At 55.5% G+C, this 17,812-nt stretch overlaps 1 protein-coding gene across 2 annotated transcripts in view; it reads right to left on the bottom strand.

The window, feature by feature from the left end:
• GNAO1 (G protein subunit alpha o1) overlaps positions 1-17,812 on the bottom strand; it is a 170,272-nt gene that overhangs the window by 17,273 nt on the left and 135,187 nt on the right. Inside the window, exons 4-7 of one of the 2 annotated variants that reach the window (XM_012447924.3) lie at positions 11,902-12,062; positions 6,789-6,917; positions 4,817-4,946; positions 751-904 (exon numbers count right to left, since the gene is read on the bottom strand). In XM_012447924.3, coding sequence (XP_012303347.1) covers positions 751-904; positions 4,817-4,946; positions 6,789-6,917; positions 11,902-12,062 — 574 coding nt within the window. The remainder of the gene's footprint in view (positions 1-750; positions 905-4,816; positions 4,947-6,788; positions 6,918-11,901; positions 12,063-17,812) is intronic. The other variant, XM_012447923.3, reaches the window with a different exon arrangement.

The following is a 17,812-nucleotide window of genomic DNA, read 5'->3' as shown; positions in this document are numbered from 1 at the left end:
TCCTGGCTGCCCACCCACCCCATGGTCAGGTAAACCCATCACAGCACTGGCAGGGCTGGCCTCTCATCCCCAGCACCCTATGCAGGAGGCCAGAGGTCTGCAGCTTGCAAAGTTCTGTGATTTGAATCTTGCAGCAGCCGCATGTGGGAGGTGGTGTTAGGATGCATGTGAGTTACAGGCATACCCCTAATGGCAAGAGCAGACACACAGGGAGCGCTTCCTATGTGCAGCACCACGCAAAGCTCTGCGTACCTATCAGCTCATTTCCTCCTCACAGCACCCAGTGAGGGAGGCGAGGGCAATCACAGCCATCACCCCACCTCACAGACCCAGAGACTAAGGCTCAGAGAGGCTGCATGACCCGCCTGAGCTGCCTGAGTGGCGGAGCTGGGGCATCAACCTTGGGCCGCCCGACTCCCAGCCTCTGTGCACTGCCCCTCATCTTCTCAGCGATCTCTCGTCACAGAGAGCCCCTGAGCGTAGAGAGTGGAGCTCAGGTTCCCAGAGGCCACCCTGGTCACACAGCTTATAAGTGGCAGAGCCAGAGCTGCACCTGCTTTCCCTGATGAGGAAGCCCCGGCTAGCTGCTCCTCCTCGCTACAGCACAATCTGGGGGCAGGGTGGGGGCCCGTTTGTGCGGATTCTCTGAGGCAGAATTGGGTGCATCCACAGAGTGCAGGAAGGGTGAACTGGGCTTTGGAAACAAGGCCCACTCCCTCGGGGTCCTGCTGTCCTTGGAGGGGTCTCTACCTGTATATTCAGGAAAGCAGATGGTGAGCGGGGACTTCTTGATCTTCTCTTCAAATATGTCCTTCTTGTTAAGAAACAGGATGATGGACGTGTCTGTGAACCATTTGTTGTTGCAGATGCTGTCGAAAAGCTTCAGGGATTCATGCATGCGGTTCTGCAACAGAGTGGAGGGGTGAGTGAGGGGCGGCAGCATTCAGGGCCCTGACCCACCGCGGCCAACGACACAGCGGGACAAGCAAAGGGAAGGTCCACCAATGCGGCTGGACGCACCACCGGGACGGAGACCACCAGGACGGAGACAGGAGGATCCACAAGGACAGACGGGACGTGGTCCTGTATCATTCCACACGCAGGCAGGGCAGGGCGGAGCAGGGCCGGGCAGGGTGGGTGGATGCTGCCCCCTTCCAAAGAGAGCTGGCCCCGGGTGGGGGCAGTGAGGTCACTGGAGAGGCTCCAGCTCACAGAGAGGACATGCACCATGCACGTACAGGGCAGGGGCCGCAACCACCACCGAACGCATCTGCGTGGACCCCCAGTCATGCAGATTTCTCTACCGGGTCTCATTTGGTTTCGACAGCAAGGTTGGGAGGGTGCACGCATTCGGTTGGGAAACATTAACCGAGGACTAAAAGATCCTCGAATTAATTCCGAGTTGGAAGCAGACACCAGGGGGATAGCGTCTCGGGGGTGAGCTTGCTGTGGCCTCGGTGTGCTTGGTGGTTTCGTTGGTGGGCTGGGGTGGGGGAGAACTGGTTGTTGGGGCTGGTTTCTCAGTAGAGGGGCCAGAGGAACCCCAAGATGAAACACAGCAAAACAGATCAAAACAGAGAAGAAGATAAAAACCCAACAAGAGAAAGAGAGAAAAATACTGAAAAAATGGTTCAACCAGTCTCAGGGCCAGGGCATCCCAGCCAGTTCATGCTGAGAGCCCCATGAGGGCTCATGGGGGCCAGGGTCGTCCTGGGCCTGTGGACCGCAGGGCAAGAGATACAGGATGGGTAGGAGGAGCCCAGGCCAAGTGGCTGGAGAGGAGTGCGGGCGCAGGGGCGGGCTGGGCAGGCGTCACAGCAAAGTCACCCAGCGGCGCCCTGAGAACCTGCTGCTTTCAACTCTTAGCTGATGGATTCGGTTGGAGGGAGGTGCTTCATACCTTCCAGGCTTGGAGGGTCTCTCAGAATCTGCTCATGGTTTTGGTCTTGGTTTGACAAGATAAGGCCCTGCAGGCGGTGGCGGCGACAGTGGTAGTGGAGAAGTGGTGGCAGCCTCAGGCCCGGCTGGGCGGCGCTGAGAGCAGGTATGAGGCCAGGACCAGGCTCTCGGGCTCCCGGGATGCAGTGGACAGGGCGGCTGGATGGCCAGCAGCAGCCACTACCAAGGCTCTCCTGGCCTGGCTCCAGGAGCTGCTTCCAGAAACCTTTGCCATGGGCTCTCAGCCCCACTCTCACCCCAGGCCAGAGAGGGACACGCAGCGCTGACCAGAGAGGATGGCGGAGGACCAAGGCAGACAGCCTGCATCCTACATGGCTCCTATATCCTAGAACCTCACCTCTAGCCATGGCGCCTGAATGCAGTAGCCGCAGCAGCTATTCACTGAGTGATGATTCCTGCATGCAGGCACCTTTACAGCTCTTAGCCCTGCGGTCCTCACATGGCCTATGAGACCATTCTACCATTGTCACCACTTACAGGGAAGGAGGTGGAGGCCTGGGCAGGGTGGGGTGGTTGCCCATGATCACATGGCTGGCAGGGGTGACGCTAGACCCTGGATCAGATCCGTCTGACTCCCAAGCTGCCCACCTCTGCATGCGCCCCCAGCACACGGCGACTGCTTAGTTCTGCAGCCGCGGTATTGTTCTTGCTGCCACCACGACAATGAACTGCCTATTCCCTGCATGAGCTGCTGCTCTTCCCTGGGCTGCGAAGGTGGCCAGCTTTGGGGAAGGAAGAATACCAGGAAGAGCCTGCCCGTGACCTTGGCTCCATTTGCTTTGGCTTCTCCAAGGTCCTCTGCTCCAGCCCTTATGTGGAAGAGTGGGGGAAACAGGGAAGAAGGGAGGTGAGAGAAGGTGGAGAAGGCTGGAGGGCAAGTACTTCAGGCAGTAAGGCCCACAGACTGGAAGGACACCCAGCGCGAGGCCCAGCACCAGGCTCATGCTCACTGGGGACCCATGGGCCGCAGAGCTCAGGCCTGTGGCTGCTAGGCCCACCCAGACGTCCCTTTGCTTCCATCCTCTAGAGGTGAGCAAGAGCCCAGCCCCATGGCCGGCGGGCCTGGGACTTGGGTTGAAGCCATCCACAGGCCTGGCAGGGCAGGCCCAGGGAGAGGCTGGATTCCAGGGGGAGGGGCCCTTCCAGCTTCCTGCCTCCAGCTCCTTTGCTCTCTTTGAAACCATGAGGAAAAACATGAGCCAAGTAGAGCTCAGATCCCAGGGGTTGGAGCAGTCGCCTTAATAGCATAGAGTCCAGCAGCAGGCAGTGGAAAAGTCTGGGCAGTCACTATGAGGGGCGCATGGCCAGGAGGCTGACCTGGGCTTTGGGTGGTCAGTGAGTCTGGGTCCAAGCATGGCCCAGGAAGTTCATCCACCCTTGCCCCACTCAGCGTCAAGACTAGGCTGGTGACTGACATCACTGCCTGCCGATGCCATTGAGAACAATTACAGCAGAAACCCAAGTCAGGGGTGTAGGTGGGCCTGAAATAGGAAGACCCAGGTGGGTGAGCCTGTACACGGAGCGGGTCCAGACTACCCACACCACCAGCCCAAAGCCCCATCACTCTGCATAAGCCCCTCAGGGCGGCGGCTCCTCCTCCCTATAGCACTGTGCCCCACAGCCTACACGCCAAAGCTCATCCCATTCTCACAAAACCCTGTGGACCAGCGGGGCCAGAACTGACAAGTAAACAGACCCGGAGAGAAGACAGGCCTTGCTCAAGGCCCAGCATGACAACGAGCCCCACCTCAAACCTGAAACCCTCAGTGCCAGCCCTCAGAGGCGTGCGGTGGGGGGTCTGCATGTGTTCCAGACAGAAGGAGATGACAGATGCCTGTGACCCCATGGCTTATGGGCCCCGCTGTCAGGAGTGTTGGGGCTTATCTCCAGTGACCCTGTGAGCCATGCTCAGTGCCTGGTGGGCTGCAGACCAGAAGGAGACCACACAGTGGACGCGCAGGCTCAGGGCAATCACCAGCAACCGTACAACCACCAGCTTGGTGCTGCTGTTCCAGAAACAGCTCCACAGTGCTGCACGTGGATCACCCATCCCACTGCCAACAGCCCCCCACAGGCAGGTACTATTATTATCCCCCTTTTATGGAAACTAGTAACTGAGCCAGAAAGGGTGCTGCCTAAATTCAGCAGCAAGCCAGTGAGCAGCAGAGCCAGGACTAGGCCCAGAGGAAGGCTGCACTCTCCCAGGGGAATGTTTCCCCGCTGAGGCCCCAGGCTGAATGTGACGCGAGACAGAAGGCAGGAGCCTGGTCTGGCATTTGGCAAAGGAGCCCAGAGCCACAACTGTCACTCACCAGCATGTCTCATCCCCATTTCCCCTTCCCGGCCCATCAACTCTGCACACTGCTCCCCAGTCCCCTAACCCCACACAACTCTCCCGCAGCATCCCTGGCCCCGCTCTGCTGCAGTCGCATCTGAGGCCAGTGCCCCAGGGATGGCTGTCGGGCTAGGACTGCTATTTCTGTTGCATGTACATTCTTGCTTGGCTGCCTCCTGTTTTTTTAGGGTTTGCTTAATTTTGCTCTGGCCTGACGGCCTCTGTGACCCCGCCAAGTTTCACATTCTGTATGGCTGCGTGTGATCAGTTTGCACACACAGGCTCTGGGCCAGGGGCCCATGAAACTCTTTGCCACACTGGCATCATGAGGCATTTGCCTTGGCAATACAGAATGGTGGAGTGTGCTGGCACGTTCCGCCCATGATGGAAACCCCTAACCACAGCAGCTGGCTGGACTCCAGAGCCACAGTGGGCACCCGAGGGCCAGCACTCACAGGGCTGACCTATCCTGCGGCTGCCTCCTCTGTGCTGCCCTCTTCCCGGGGGGCCCAGGCCACTCACCGTGGTTTCGTCTTCGTGGAGCACCTGGTCATAGCCGCTGAGTGCGACACAGAAAATGATGGCCGTGACGTCCTCGAAGCAGTGGATCCACTTCTTGCGTTCAGATCGCTGGCCTCCGACGTCAAACAGCCTGTAGGAGGCAGGGAGCTGGTGGGTGCAGGGTCCAGGCAGGTGAGGGCTGCCTGGGGGTCAAGCTGTGAGCGCGCTGAGAGGCAGAAGACGGGGACTACAGCACTCAGAGCCTTGCTAGAAGCCCTCACTAGCAGGCCTCGTCACTCCAGGTGCTGAGAGACAGCTGGACCACTGCCATCCCCAGGCACTGCCCCCAGAGTCTGTCCTTGGACTGGCTGTGCTCACATATCATGACTCAAAGACCTGCCCTTGCATCTGAGGCATTTTACTAAGAGGGCGCACCCGAGCTGGCCCCCAGGAAGCGCCTCTCAGAGTCCTCCTCTCAAGGTGCCTTCAGTCTATTCCTTCCTGGGTTTGCTCTGGGCAAACCAGCCTGGGAGGGAGGCAGGCAGAAGGTGTCACCTGTTATGTGGATGGCAAAAGTGAGCCACCCACAGGGTTAAGACGTGCCCAAGCTGGCGAGAGTCTAGCTGTGGTGGAGCTGGGTCTGGCTGCAGACAAAGCTGGGGCTCTCACCTCTGCCCAGCACAGCCCCTCTCCAGCAGATCACAGCCTGATCTCTTCCCCCTCTCAAACTCCACCCCTGAGGGGGCACAAAAACTGTGGGAGAGACTGCAGGCAGGTGGGACTTATGTCCTGGAAGTAAAAGGTCAGTTGCCCACCCCAACCCCCAGAGCAAGGAGCCCTGCAGCCTCCTAGATCTGGGAAGCCTGCTGACACACAGCCGGCCAGAGGGGCCAGGGAAGGATTCCTGGTCCAACTGGACAGAATGGAACAACTGCAGGCAGAGATCAGAGTGGGCTTGGGGCAAGGAATGGGTCTGGTTCTCACCCTATCACTGCCTCCCCTGGATCCCACCTCCCCATCTGAAATGCAGGGGTGTTAGCAGATGGCCTCTGCGGCCCCTCCAGAATGCTTATTCTCAGACCCTGCCTGCTGGGCCAGTTTTGGCGAGATCCCTATCCTGTGCTCCCAGTGGGGGAGCAGGAGAGACCAAGGAGCCTGGGAAGGCAAGGGAGGCCCCTTAGGGCTGCTCTGCCCAAGGTTTTGCTCCTCAGATCCGTGGAGGCCTAGGGGTTCCTGGGCCCAGAGCCTCGGTCCCTCAGTCTGAACAGGAGTGGGCACATCTGGGCACATGAGAGGCAGGGAATATTAGAACCCAGCTCTCCCAGCAGGGGATCCCTGCCCTCTTCTTCTCTGCTGGCCTCTCTTCCCCACAGGATGGAGCAAGGGCTCCCAGGCCTCAGTGCATGCAGGTTATTGCAGGTAGGGATACAGCTCTGCAGCAGGTTCCCAGGAACCAGCTTACCCATCAGGCCCCTGCTCTGAGGCCCCAGAGCCCCTGGGTTCTAGCTGTGCTCTATGCCTGGGGAAAGCCCTGCTCTTTTTAGGCCTCACCTTCCCACATGTATCTGGAGAGGGTGGGTCAGCTCTCTCCACTCCTTCCAGCTCTGGGATTACATGGGTCCTCAGGGTCTCACAGATGTTGCTTAAGCTTACCCAGCCCCTCTCTCAGTGACCTTGAAGGGGCCACCTGGTAGCCTACCTCCTCCTCCTCCTTGGAAGTCACCTCAGGGACAGGCTGCCCCTCCTTTGTTCAAATTCTCCCTGTTTCTCACAGCCCCACTCTGGGAATCTTCTTCCAGGAAGCTTCCCTGCTCACCCCAGCCCCTAAACTTAACAGAAACAGACAGGTTCCTTCTGGTATCCAGCTGCCTGCCCCAACCTGCAGGTTCCCTGGGGAGGACGATGTCTGGGCGCTGCAGACGAGATGCGCTAAGAAGCCCGATGTGTCCCGTCTTAGCCCTCGCCAGGGTCTGGGGGCCTCCCTGGGCCTCACCTGAAGTGGAGGTTCTTGAATGTGAAGTGGGTTTCTACGATGCCAGTGGTTTTGACCCTGGTTCGGAGGATGTCCTGCTCGGTGGGCTGGTAGTCGGCGGCCCCAATCCGATCCAGGCTGTCCAGGTAGCTGGGGATGGCAACAAACGGGACCATGGACCAAAAGCCTGGGCATTGCTTGGGACTGGCCAGGCCACCCACCTTCAGAGTCCAGTCTCGGCCAGGGCCCTCCAGGTGACTGTGGAAATGGCACTGCCTCCATCCCTGGCCGTGGAGAGTGGGGACAACTGAGGAAGAGGATTTTACTTTGGCCTCACATTCTCAGAGAGCCTCTTATTCACAGCCAAAAGGCTATGCATGCAACTCCGGGGACACTCAGACAGGATCAGACTTTTACATGAGACTATCATAATAATACTGTGTTGTCATTTCTTCATTTAAAAAATAATAATGGCCAACAGATAGGTTCTATCCTTTCCATGTGTAACTGTGTTTCATGCTTAATTTCCCTGAGTTAAATGTTTTAAAACTGGAGCTCATTGAAGGTAAGTACCTGGCCTGAGGCCATGACCTGGACACTTGGCCCCAGAGGCCATACTCTTATTCTCTCTAGGGCTTCAGAGGCCCCCGAGTCACTTCCTGCCTTTTCCACACTTCATTCTCACTTACCAAGGGGTCTGTGTTCACCCTCCCATTTGACATTCTTGGAGGTTCAGGGCTATACAGCCACACAGCGGCTGGGCCTCCCTGGGACCCAGTCTTTGGAATCAGGGCTCTTTATCCAGCTACCTCTTGCTGTGGGGACAGACCAGGCCTTTGCTCGTCACCTGCCCAGGCCTCAGGCCTAGCACTCAGAGGATGCTGCCTGCAGGGGCTTTGGGTTCATTATGGGTTAAGTTTGAACCTAATGCCAGGGTAGCATCTGGGAAACCAGAAAGTGGAGAGCTGGGCCATGCCTGAAGGAAGACTCAGGGATCCACGGAGACTGCCAGGCCACCCCTCCCAGCTGTCAGGATGAACCACATGCAGCCCACAGGGAGAAGCCCCGAGTGTCTAAGCCACAGGATGATGTGGGGTCCCAGGCTGTATTTGCTCCAGGACCTGCTGGGGGCCAGCTGGCTGGCTGGACCTGCAGTCACCACTGTAAGAGAGACGGGCATGCTGACCAGCTCATGGATGTCCACAAGGCTAGGAAGGGTGGACACCTTCACCAGCTAGGGTGTTCACTGATAGAACCCAGTGAGAATCCTTGTGAGAATGCCCGCTAAGAAAATAAAACAGAACGGTACATTCCAAGGCTCAGGGAGGTAAGCCTGAAGTCACACTGCGAGAAAATGAACTTGGTGACGGGAGCAGTGACTCACTCCTGTAATCCCAGCACTTTGGGAGGTCAAGGCAGGCAGATCATGAGGTCAGAAGTTCAAGACCAGCCTGGCCATCATGGTGAAACCCAGTCTCTACTAAAAATACAAAAATTAGCTGGGTATGGTGGTGGGCGCCTGTAATCCCAGCTACTTGGGAGGCCGAGAGGCAGGAGAATCACTTCAACCTGGGAGGCAGAGGTTGCAGTGAGTCATGATCATGCTACTGCACTCCAGTCTGGGCGACAGAGTAAGGCTCCGTCTCGGGGAGGAAAAAAAAAGAAAATTAACTTGGCTGGGATTCGGCCCAGTTCTGACTGGCTCCAGACCTCATACTCTTAAATTGGACTCCATCAGCATTTTAAAACTCCAGAAAAAAAATTTAAACAGGACTCCGGGCCTCCTCTCCTGAGCCTGACTGCCCTCTGCAGAAGTGACAGTGTGGGGATGGGGGTGAGGGAGCCGAGGCTGCAGAGCAGACCTGTACATGCCCCTGGCCCCACAGCCTCCTCGCCAGCCAGTGGTATCTGGGCAGGCTCTGGCCTCAGTCAGGAGGAGCCCTCCCAAGTCTCTGTGCCTGCTCCGCCCTGGTGCTCATGGCCTCTGCTTCCAAGCTGTACTAGATGCCCCCGCTGTCATCTGCAGCTGGCATCAGCCTGGAAGCCTCTGGTCCTGCTTCTCCTTTCCTAGCCAGGGCAAATCTTTAGACGGGCAACCTGGCCCTTTGGCTTCTCTATGCTGGCCAAGCCTCATTCAAAGAGATGTGGAGGGTGGGGCAAGGTGTGGGAGAGCTGCTTAATGATCCAGTCAAGAAGGCTGTGTAGACTGCCCCATCCCCAGCACCTGGAACAGTGGGTGCTGACTGTGCTTCTGGGATGGAGCTTGGGGACGGGATATAGCAGCCCCAGCAGGCCTCCTCTGTCACCAATCGCCCGGATGGGTGGGCAGGAGGCAGCGAGGGAGTCTGGAAAGGGTGGCCGGAGAGGAGGCAGGTGCCGGGAGTGAAAGGAGGTCCCAGGCACTGGGGAAGTGAACCCTGAGTGGCAGGAGGCTGATGGAGAGGCTCCCAGGATAGGACTGGGCTAAGAGCCATCTCAGCAGGGGAGGAGTAAGAGCCCGATAGGAGTGGAGTCAGAGAGAAGGCGAGGAGAGGAAACGTCGGCCGCTGGCATAAACAACTCACTGGAGAATCGGATTTGAGGAAAACCAACAGCAACCAGGCCCCACAGCACCTTTCACAGACCCTGGCTGGATATGCCCAGAGTTTCTGGGACCTGCCTCTAGGTGACTATCCAGAGGGGAGAGTGGGCCCTGTTCACAGAGGCCGGGGTGCACTGAGAGCCTGCTCAGGAGACTGCGCCCTGCTCCCTCCCCTGCAAAGGGCTGGGCAGAGAGCTGCTTGGTGGTTGGGGCATTAGGGTGGCAATGGCACCCTCTGGAAGCACATGCTGTGGCAGCCCTGTGAGGCCTCCCCTTCCCTTCCAGCACAACAAATCTACTCCGATCTGCTTTCTATACTGGGTCCAAGACTTTGTCGGAAGCTGAGGTCTAACTGCTAAGATAGGAAACGTGCCAGATCCTTCCAGCCCCGACCGCTTGTGTGTCCCCTGTCTTTCCCACCCTCCCCCAGAGGGAAGACACAGAAGGCCAGCCATGGTGACAGAAGAGAATGATAACATCACCAACCTTGGAAGTGGAAAATTTGAAAGAAGGCAGAGACAAGGGTGCGGGGAAGAGAATTTCCTCAGCTTACTTGGTGGAGAGTTGACAAATACTGACTCAAGTTTCTTATTAAAGTTATAAAGGTAAGCAGCGGAAGAACTAAAAATAATCCTGTAACTAGCAAAAAGCCGGAGGTGAAGGTGGAGAGTGGTGGAAGGAAGGAAGGTGAGCTGAGCTCCCTCGATTCCAGAGTGGGTGGCAGTAAATACTATTTTGAGTTGGAGGATCAAGTTTTCTGGATGCCACTGGGACAAATAAATGGATATGGGTAAAAGTGGGAGGGGCAGAGCTGGTGCAGGGAGTAGGAAGAAGATTGCTTCTCATTTTATAACCCTCTGCATTTGTTTAAATTTTTTTGTTTTTGCAAAGGATTCATGTTATAATTAGTGAAACGGGTAAAAATGTTAGTGGAGAGCAGGATTTGGTGAGACACTAGAAGACAGATTGGGGCCAGCTGGCCCTAAGGGCCCTTGAGGGTCCTGCTGGCCCTGGGGAGGAGGAGGCCCTGGACTCTAGGGTAGGGACAGGGAATGGGAGAAGGGAGGAGGGCCTCTCTGGTCCTGCAGGTGGCCAGGTGAAAGTGACTCTCCCCTGCCTGGCTCTGGCCTATGATTTGAGTGTACACAGGTAACGGTGGACACCGAGCCTCTGGGCTCACTGCCTTGACCACCAAGGTGTCCCTGGGAGCTCATCAGGCCTGGGGGCCTAGGTAGCCATCACCTGGGACTCACAGGACTTTGGCATTTGCCCTGTGGACAGTCTAGGTGTGCAGAAATGGGAAGTCGCTCCTGGCCTTGCTCAAGTCCCTAGTCTGTTAGCTGTCATGTGGCCCGTGGAAATGTCCAGGAGCGCACATTGGCCTCAGCCTCTGTCCAGTGGCATTGCGCAGTTCAGGGTTTCTTAATCTTGGCAATATGGAGGTCTGGGGCCGCATAACTTTGTTGTGGGGGCCGTCCTGCACACTGTGGGATGTTTAGCAGCATCTCTGACCTCTACCTGCTAGATGCTGGGAGCACCATCCTAGCTGTGGCAATCAAAAATGCTTCCAGATGTTGCTGACTGTCCTCTGGCGGTAAAATGGTCCCAGCTGAGAAGACCTGGTGAAAATGGCTGGACTGGATCATGTCAGAGCCTCCTCAGCTAGTGGGATAACGCGCAGGGGCTCCTTGCAGAAGGCCCCCACTGAATGTATGGTACCAGATTGCAAAAGCGGGTATGTTTCCTGAAAGCCAAGGGGGCAATCCCAGTATCTCCACGACAGAAGACACGTCCCTGAGCGACACTGACCATCTCAGGGCTCTGGAGCCTCCAATCTAGGGGCCAAGGGCACAGAAGCAGTCAGGATGTCCTTGGAGATGCCTAGAGTGATAAAGCTGCAGCCGGCAGACCTGTGACCCTGCTGTCACGGGAAAAGCCAGGAGTACCTTCTAACCAGCCCTGGCTTTTACCACTTCCCACCCCTCCATCTCTTCTTCTTTCTCCCTCTCTCCCCTTCCTTTCTTCCTTCCCCCTCCTATCATCCCCCTTATTTAGTTATAACACAGTATTAAAGTATACATTTATTATATTAATTAGACTTACATAATCCTTACTTTTAATTTTAAAGATAGAGGAATGGAATAGCTTATTGTTTTCTCTAAAATAAAAGAAAAGGGCACCATTTATTTTCTGCCTATGTGGCTCTTGGTTTGGTTTATATTTATGGGGTCAAGCCACTAACTGAAAGCAGTCTTTCTGCAGTGCCAGGCACTCTGCGGACAAGCCAGTGACAAGATCCCGGCCCTCTGGGAATTTCCACTGTTTGGTTGTCTCTTGTGCCCTCTGCCTTCTCTGGCCTTTTTCTCCTCCTGGGGGCAGGAAGAGAGGCCCCTTCTCATTCCATCCTGACACCCCCAACCTGTGGCAGAACATCTCCCAGCAGGTGTGACCTCAGCCAAGAATCCTCCTTGCTCTGCCAATCCCCATTGCCAAGCCCCCTCCACTCCTGCATCACTGCCTGGCTGCAGGCCGCCCGCCCGCGGGAACACTCACTATTTGGCAGAGTCGTTGAGCTGATACTCCCGGGACCGGTTGAAGCACTCTTGGATTCCTGAGTCGCCCCAGAGCCGCATCATGGCGGAAAGCAGCTCTGCTGAGAAGGGCTCGGTGTCTTCCATCCGACTCACCACATCGCACACCATCTTGGCGTCAGCCTGTGAGGAGAGATGGATGGTGGGCTTTGAGGCTTTGGTGAGGACAGAAGACCCCTGCCAGCCAAGGGCTCTCCCCCAGCTGGAACTGTGATGAGGGCCCAGCCAGTTCAGCAGGACCATAGCTCAGCCCACAGCCTGCTCTGCGGAGGGCCACGACCTGAGCATGCACAGTAGGGGTTCCTGGGGCCCGTGGGGCCTTCTACCACATGGACATCCTAAAGCAGGAGCTCCAGGCTGCAGCCAATGGAGCTCCAGAGTTTTCCCAGGCAGTGAAGGGAGAGTGGGCTGGGCTCCATTCTCCACCCTCAACCAGCAGCTCTGCTTTCATCCTGAAAACTCGGTATTTTGTTTGGGGAAAATTAAAAAAAAAAAATCAATGTTCTTGGCTGAGTTGTGCTTTTCTATACTTCTTACGCAGGGTGGAATGGAGTCCCTAGAACTGGGCTATGTGGGGGAGCAGGCGTTTCGGTGGAGAATTCCAGTTAGCTGAGGGATGGGCCACAGGGGGACTGTGCCTCAGGGCTGTGGGAGGAGAGGGGCTGGTTGCTGAGTTAGTGCAGATGGCAAAAACCCCTCATGCCCACGTTAAATCTCAAGAACTTTGGCCCTTGGATTGCTCAAAGCCAAAAGTCCATTTTATTAATTTCTCTTGATTTGTTTGTGACCTGGGCCTACCTTTTTCTGGGGGCAGGCGAAGCCCCCAGGTCAGGTGAAACAAGGGAAGGGGAAAGGGACAGGTAATAAGTTTGAAGCACTCTCCTCCTCTGCCTCCTCCCTTCCTCCTTGTCTGAGTGGGTGTAGCTGAATTTGCTTAAGGTGCACACGTGTAGGCTGAGCCTCCTTGGAATTACAGAAAAAGTACTGCATAATTAACAGGTTTTTCCCCTTCCTCTTATCCTGGATACCAAAGTGGGGTGGCCTGTTTTCAAAGACTACAATCCCATACATGTGACACCACAACCAGAAGTGTGGTGGTCTTTGAAGATAAGACGTCTCCTGGAGACATCCCAGACTGCACCATCACTACCACCTTGCACACAGGAGTAGTACTTAGTGTACAAAGGATTTGGTGCACACACTCTGTCCCCAGAACGTCCCCCACCTCAGGATCGAGTGGCAGGAGCTGTGTCACCGGGCCTTTCATCCCGCCTCTGCCCACATCCTTTGCCCTGCGCCTCTGCAGCTCCTCCTGCTAAAGGCAGAGTTTATTTCCTGTCTGCTTGATGTTGAGTATGGCATAGGACTTGCTGTGGCCCACAGAATGGTGCAGGGGTGGCACTGTGCCAGCTCAAGAGGCCTTGTGGGCCTTGCCATCACCATGAATATGCCCAGGCTCTGTCATTCATCCTGGGAAGAGGACTTGGGGAGTACAGTACAGGATAGAGTCTGCCCTGGGTCTCTGATGTGCAGCAGAACTAAGTGGCTGGGCTTAGGAGAGGTTTGTTAGATGGCATTGCTGTGGCACAGCTAATACAGCAGTCGCTGTAGTATTACCAACCCCACTTCACAGTGGGGAAACTGAGGGTCACAGAGAGGAAGGCACTCACTTAACAATGCAGATGGTGAGTGACAGGGCTTAGACTCAGGATGAGGAGCCTTTGGACTCCAGGGCCAGCCTCTATGGTCAGACCCACCTGTGCTAAGAGCACCCTGGACGGCCGACAATGCCTGGGAGAGGCGTCTAGATCACATCTGAGCTGGCCTTGCCCAGGAAGGTCTGCGCTGCATCTGAGGCAGTCACAGCCTTTAACGTCCGACTTGAAGCAGGTGAGAGCAGAGCAGGTGCTGCCCCGGGCCGCCCTCCTGCCTCTGTCCATCGAGCTCACTGCCTTGGGTGTATAGCTGGCTGTATAGTTTGGGAGTTAGTGCCTAGGACAGACAGGAATGGGCAAATACCCTGCTTCCTTGCCCTCCTAGGGAGGCAATTCTGAGACAAGCTCCACAGTCGGACAGGATCCCCATGGGATGGAGCCCCAGCTGCCAACGTGGCAGGCCACCCATGAGCTCACCTTCATGGCTTCCCTCCCTTCCTGGTGGCTTCCTCACTCCCTCTGTGCTTCCTGAAATGACCCCCACATAAACTCTTTGTCTTACCCAAATCCTTATCTCAGGTAAGCTTCCAGAGGAACCTAAACCTCAGAAGCTGTCTTGAGGATAGCAAACTCCTGTCTCAGCCCAGGCACCAGACATATCCTATCTGCTCTTAACATGTCTCTGTGGCTGACAGGACTTTGTTCAGACCACTCTCCTAACCAAAATGCAAGGTGGCCACCAACCGAGTGGTCCCTCTGTCCCTGGCTGAATCGTAGCAGGCCCTGAGAATACCCCTGCCTGGTGACCACTGCCTGCCCGGGGCACCATGCTTCAGGGTGTGCACCAGCTGAGTGGTACTGCGAGATGTCCCAGTGACAGGGAGATGTGTAGCTGGGAGCACAGGGCTGGGCCAGGAGTGTGTGGGACCCTGAGTCCTGTGGAGTCCAGGCCAGCTTCTAGTCCATGCCAGGCCCTGGGAACCAGGTGTGAGATGCCAACGCAAGGAAGAGGGTTGATTAGTGGAGGTGGTGGCTGGCAGGCATGTGACCATGCTGGGCCACCTGTAGTCTTTCTCTGGGATTTTTCAAAGGGGGAAGCTTAAGAGGATGTGGCCCCAAAGTCACTAATATCACTGAGACCAGTGTCCCCCAACCCCTGGAGAAGATTCTCAGAATAAAGCTACCAGAAAGAAGCAGGGAAGTGTCATGGTATTTAAGGTCCTCAAGGCTGGGTCCCCTTACCCTTCATGTGACCTGGACTGTGAGCCCCACCGCGTTAGTTTCTGCCACTCGCACTCACAGAGACCCTAACTACTACCAGGCCCAAGACAAGATGCTCAGTGCAGGAGGTCGGGGGAGGGAGCTTCTCGAGCTGCCTTCCCCCTGGTTTCAGCCTGTATGAGTCCTGGAGCCCAACAGAGAGACTGAGCCCTCACTGCAATCTGAAACTGGGATATACCAGGCCCACCATCTCCTTGATTTCATGGGCTCTCCAGAATTGGGATATTTTATTCATGCATACATTATTATTAATATTATTGGAGATGGAATCTCGCTCTTGTTGCCCAGGCTGGAGTGCAATGGCGTGATCTCAGCTCACTGCAACCTCTGCCTTCCAGGTTCAAGTGATTCTCCTGCTTCAGCCTCCAGAGTAGCTGGGATTATAGGCATGCACCACCATGTCTGGCTAATTTTGTATTTTAGTAGAGACGGCGGTTTCTCCATGTTAGTCAGGCTGGTCTCGAACTCCCGACCTCAGGTGATCTCCCCACCTCAGCCTCCCAAAGTGCTGGAATTACAGGTGTGAGCCACTGCACCTGGTTGCATGCAGTGTTATTACTAGATAATTATTCTGCCACAAACTCCTTCAACTCCCAACACTCTGATTAAGCCAGAGGAGAGACAGACTGGCCAGCCCATGGCACGTGGCTCTGAAGTGAGTGGGAGGTACTGAAAGTCTGCAGATGTCCTTTGGGGTGGGAGAGACACAAAGAAAATGAGGTCAGCATCTGGAAGTTTTGTGGCCAATAAAAGGTCTATACAAAAGAACTGTGGGGCCAAAGCCTTCAGTGGAGACTCTTCCAGAATTGAGTTGTCTGGCTAAGGTGCTATTTACAAGTCAGAGCCTGTCCACTGCAGAAGGGCAGTGAGAAAGTTCTGGCAGCTGTGCCCCCTCCCCACTGCCTGTCCTGGGAAGGAAGCTACAATCGTGCGGAGGCTGGAAGGTCAAGTCCCCATGCTGACCTGACCCAGCTCCCGAAGGTCAGTATCCTCAACACCCCAGCCCTTGGAGTCTGGCTTCACCCTCACCCAGCAGCAGTGACCCGGAAAGCTGGCCCTGGCGCCTGGGCTTTGGGTGCCCCAGGCAGGCAGGGATGACTCAGGGCAGCAGCTGGTGGGTGAGCAGGGGTGACACCTCCACCTGGGGCTAAAAACAGCACGAGGCCTATGAGTCAGGGACCTGCAGTGATCCTGATCCCCATGCCTGGCTGACCTCGGGCAATCTTGGGGTACTTTCCCGTCTGAGGAATGTGGGTGGTGGACCTGGCCAGAGTTTTTCAAATTTCCTTTGTGGGCTCCACCTTCATGGTTTCTGCAGATCTGTGGAGCACCTGAGTCAGAACAAGTCAGGACCTGAAAGCAGGGTGGGGGACGCCTGCAAGGCAAGACCTCCCCTGGGCCTGAGGATCACACGCTAATGTGGGGGCCCTGGGGCCACAACACACTTTGTAGGACACTCAAGAGGGTGCGACTTACAAACCGAGGCCACAAAGCTACTGTGCTCCCACGTTTGTTCTTCCATGAATGACCTGAAATTTAATGGGTCCCATTTCAGTAGTATGCATTGTACAGCTTAGGGACAGCTGGGCTAGATGATTTCCTGGGCTTCACCAGCAGACAGCCCAGGGGTCTAGGCCTTCCTGTGTGGGACGGGGAGGGGTCCTGTGCTGGCAGCAACAACCCCCGGCCCCCTGCCCTTTCCACTCTCTCCTGTCTTCCCTATTGGCTCAACTGCTCAAACTCAAAGACCGGGAGACCTGCTTGATTTCACTGCCTCCTTCACATGCCCAGTGTCCTGTGGTTCTTCTTTCAAATCTGCTTTCAGCTGTCCACTCCTCCCCATCTCTTCCCCTACTTCTGAGTCCAGGCCTCCATGGTTCCCTCCCAAAGCTTCCCTGCCTGGGTCCTTCTCTTCAGCCTGTTCCTCACACAGCAGGAGATCATTAGTTTCCTCTTAATGTCAATGCTCCCCTTCTTCTTTACAAAGAGAATCCAGAAATTTTTAGTTGGGCAGACTGATATCCAACTAAAAGGCTGTATTTTTTTTTTTTTTTTTTTTTTGCTTACAGCTAGTTGTGACCATGTGACAAATTCTGCATAATGAGAGGTAAACTGCGGTGAAGTAAGGCCTCAGGAAAGGTTGTTTTAAAGGTAAGGGGCACCCTTTTACTCTCATTCCTGCCTTCCTAATTCCTGGAACTTGGATGTGATGGCTGAAGCTCTAGCAGCTAAATGGGATCATGAAGACCAAGTCAACCCCCTAGGGAGAGTGGAATCGTGATCTACAAACAGCCTAGGTCTAGGTCCAGACCCCACACTATCTGCAGTCATCCTCACACTACTTTCAGTGTGTTTTTTAATACTTAAAATCAAGTTCTGTCTTATTTAAGGCATTATTTCCAGAGTCTTTGGTATTTAGTTAAACTTAATCCTAATGGGTATAACTGTTCAACAGCTGCCCATCATTCCTGCATTCCAGATTCCTTAGGGCCTACAAAGCCTCTGCCTGCCTCTCTGTCCTGACATTCTCCAACTTTCTCCCTCTCACAGGGCTCCAGCCACACAGCCTTACTCCTATTCCCCAAATAAACTAGGTAATCCCACCTCAAGGTGGGCCCCACCCTATCTCAAATGTCACCTCTTCGGGGAAGCCCTCCTCCCTGCTCCCAAAGCGCACAGCACACACCGTGGTACAGCTGGTGCTGTATGTGCCTGGTCCTCAGGGCAGGGATCGTTTCCTGATTTCTCATGGTACCTGCGGCCTTGCACAGTGCTTGGTAGAGAACTGGTGCTCAGCCACGTTTGCAGGATGTATGTTTCCTTGGCATTTTAATATCAGGCTTGGCCCTAGTTTTTCACTCAAGCCTATCTATCCTCTAATTCTTGTCAGTTTGTATCTCTAATGATTGCAGCAGGTGGGTATCCTGCTTAGGTGAG

The sequence above is a fragment of the Aotus nancymaae genome, unplaced genomic scaffold (genome assembly GCF_030222135.1).
Source record: "Aotus nancymaae isolate 86718 unplaced genomic scaffold, 86718_ANA_hifiasm-v0.15.2.pri h1tg000030l, whole genome shotgun sequence".
Classification (NCBI taxonomy): domain Eukaryota; kingdom Metazoa; phylum Chordata; class Mammalia; order Primates; family Aotidae; genus Aotus; species Aotus nancymaae.
Note: the sequence above shows the minus strand (reverse complement) of the source record. Positions and strands in the feature narration are given on the sequence as shown.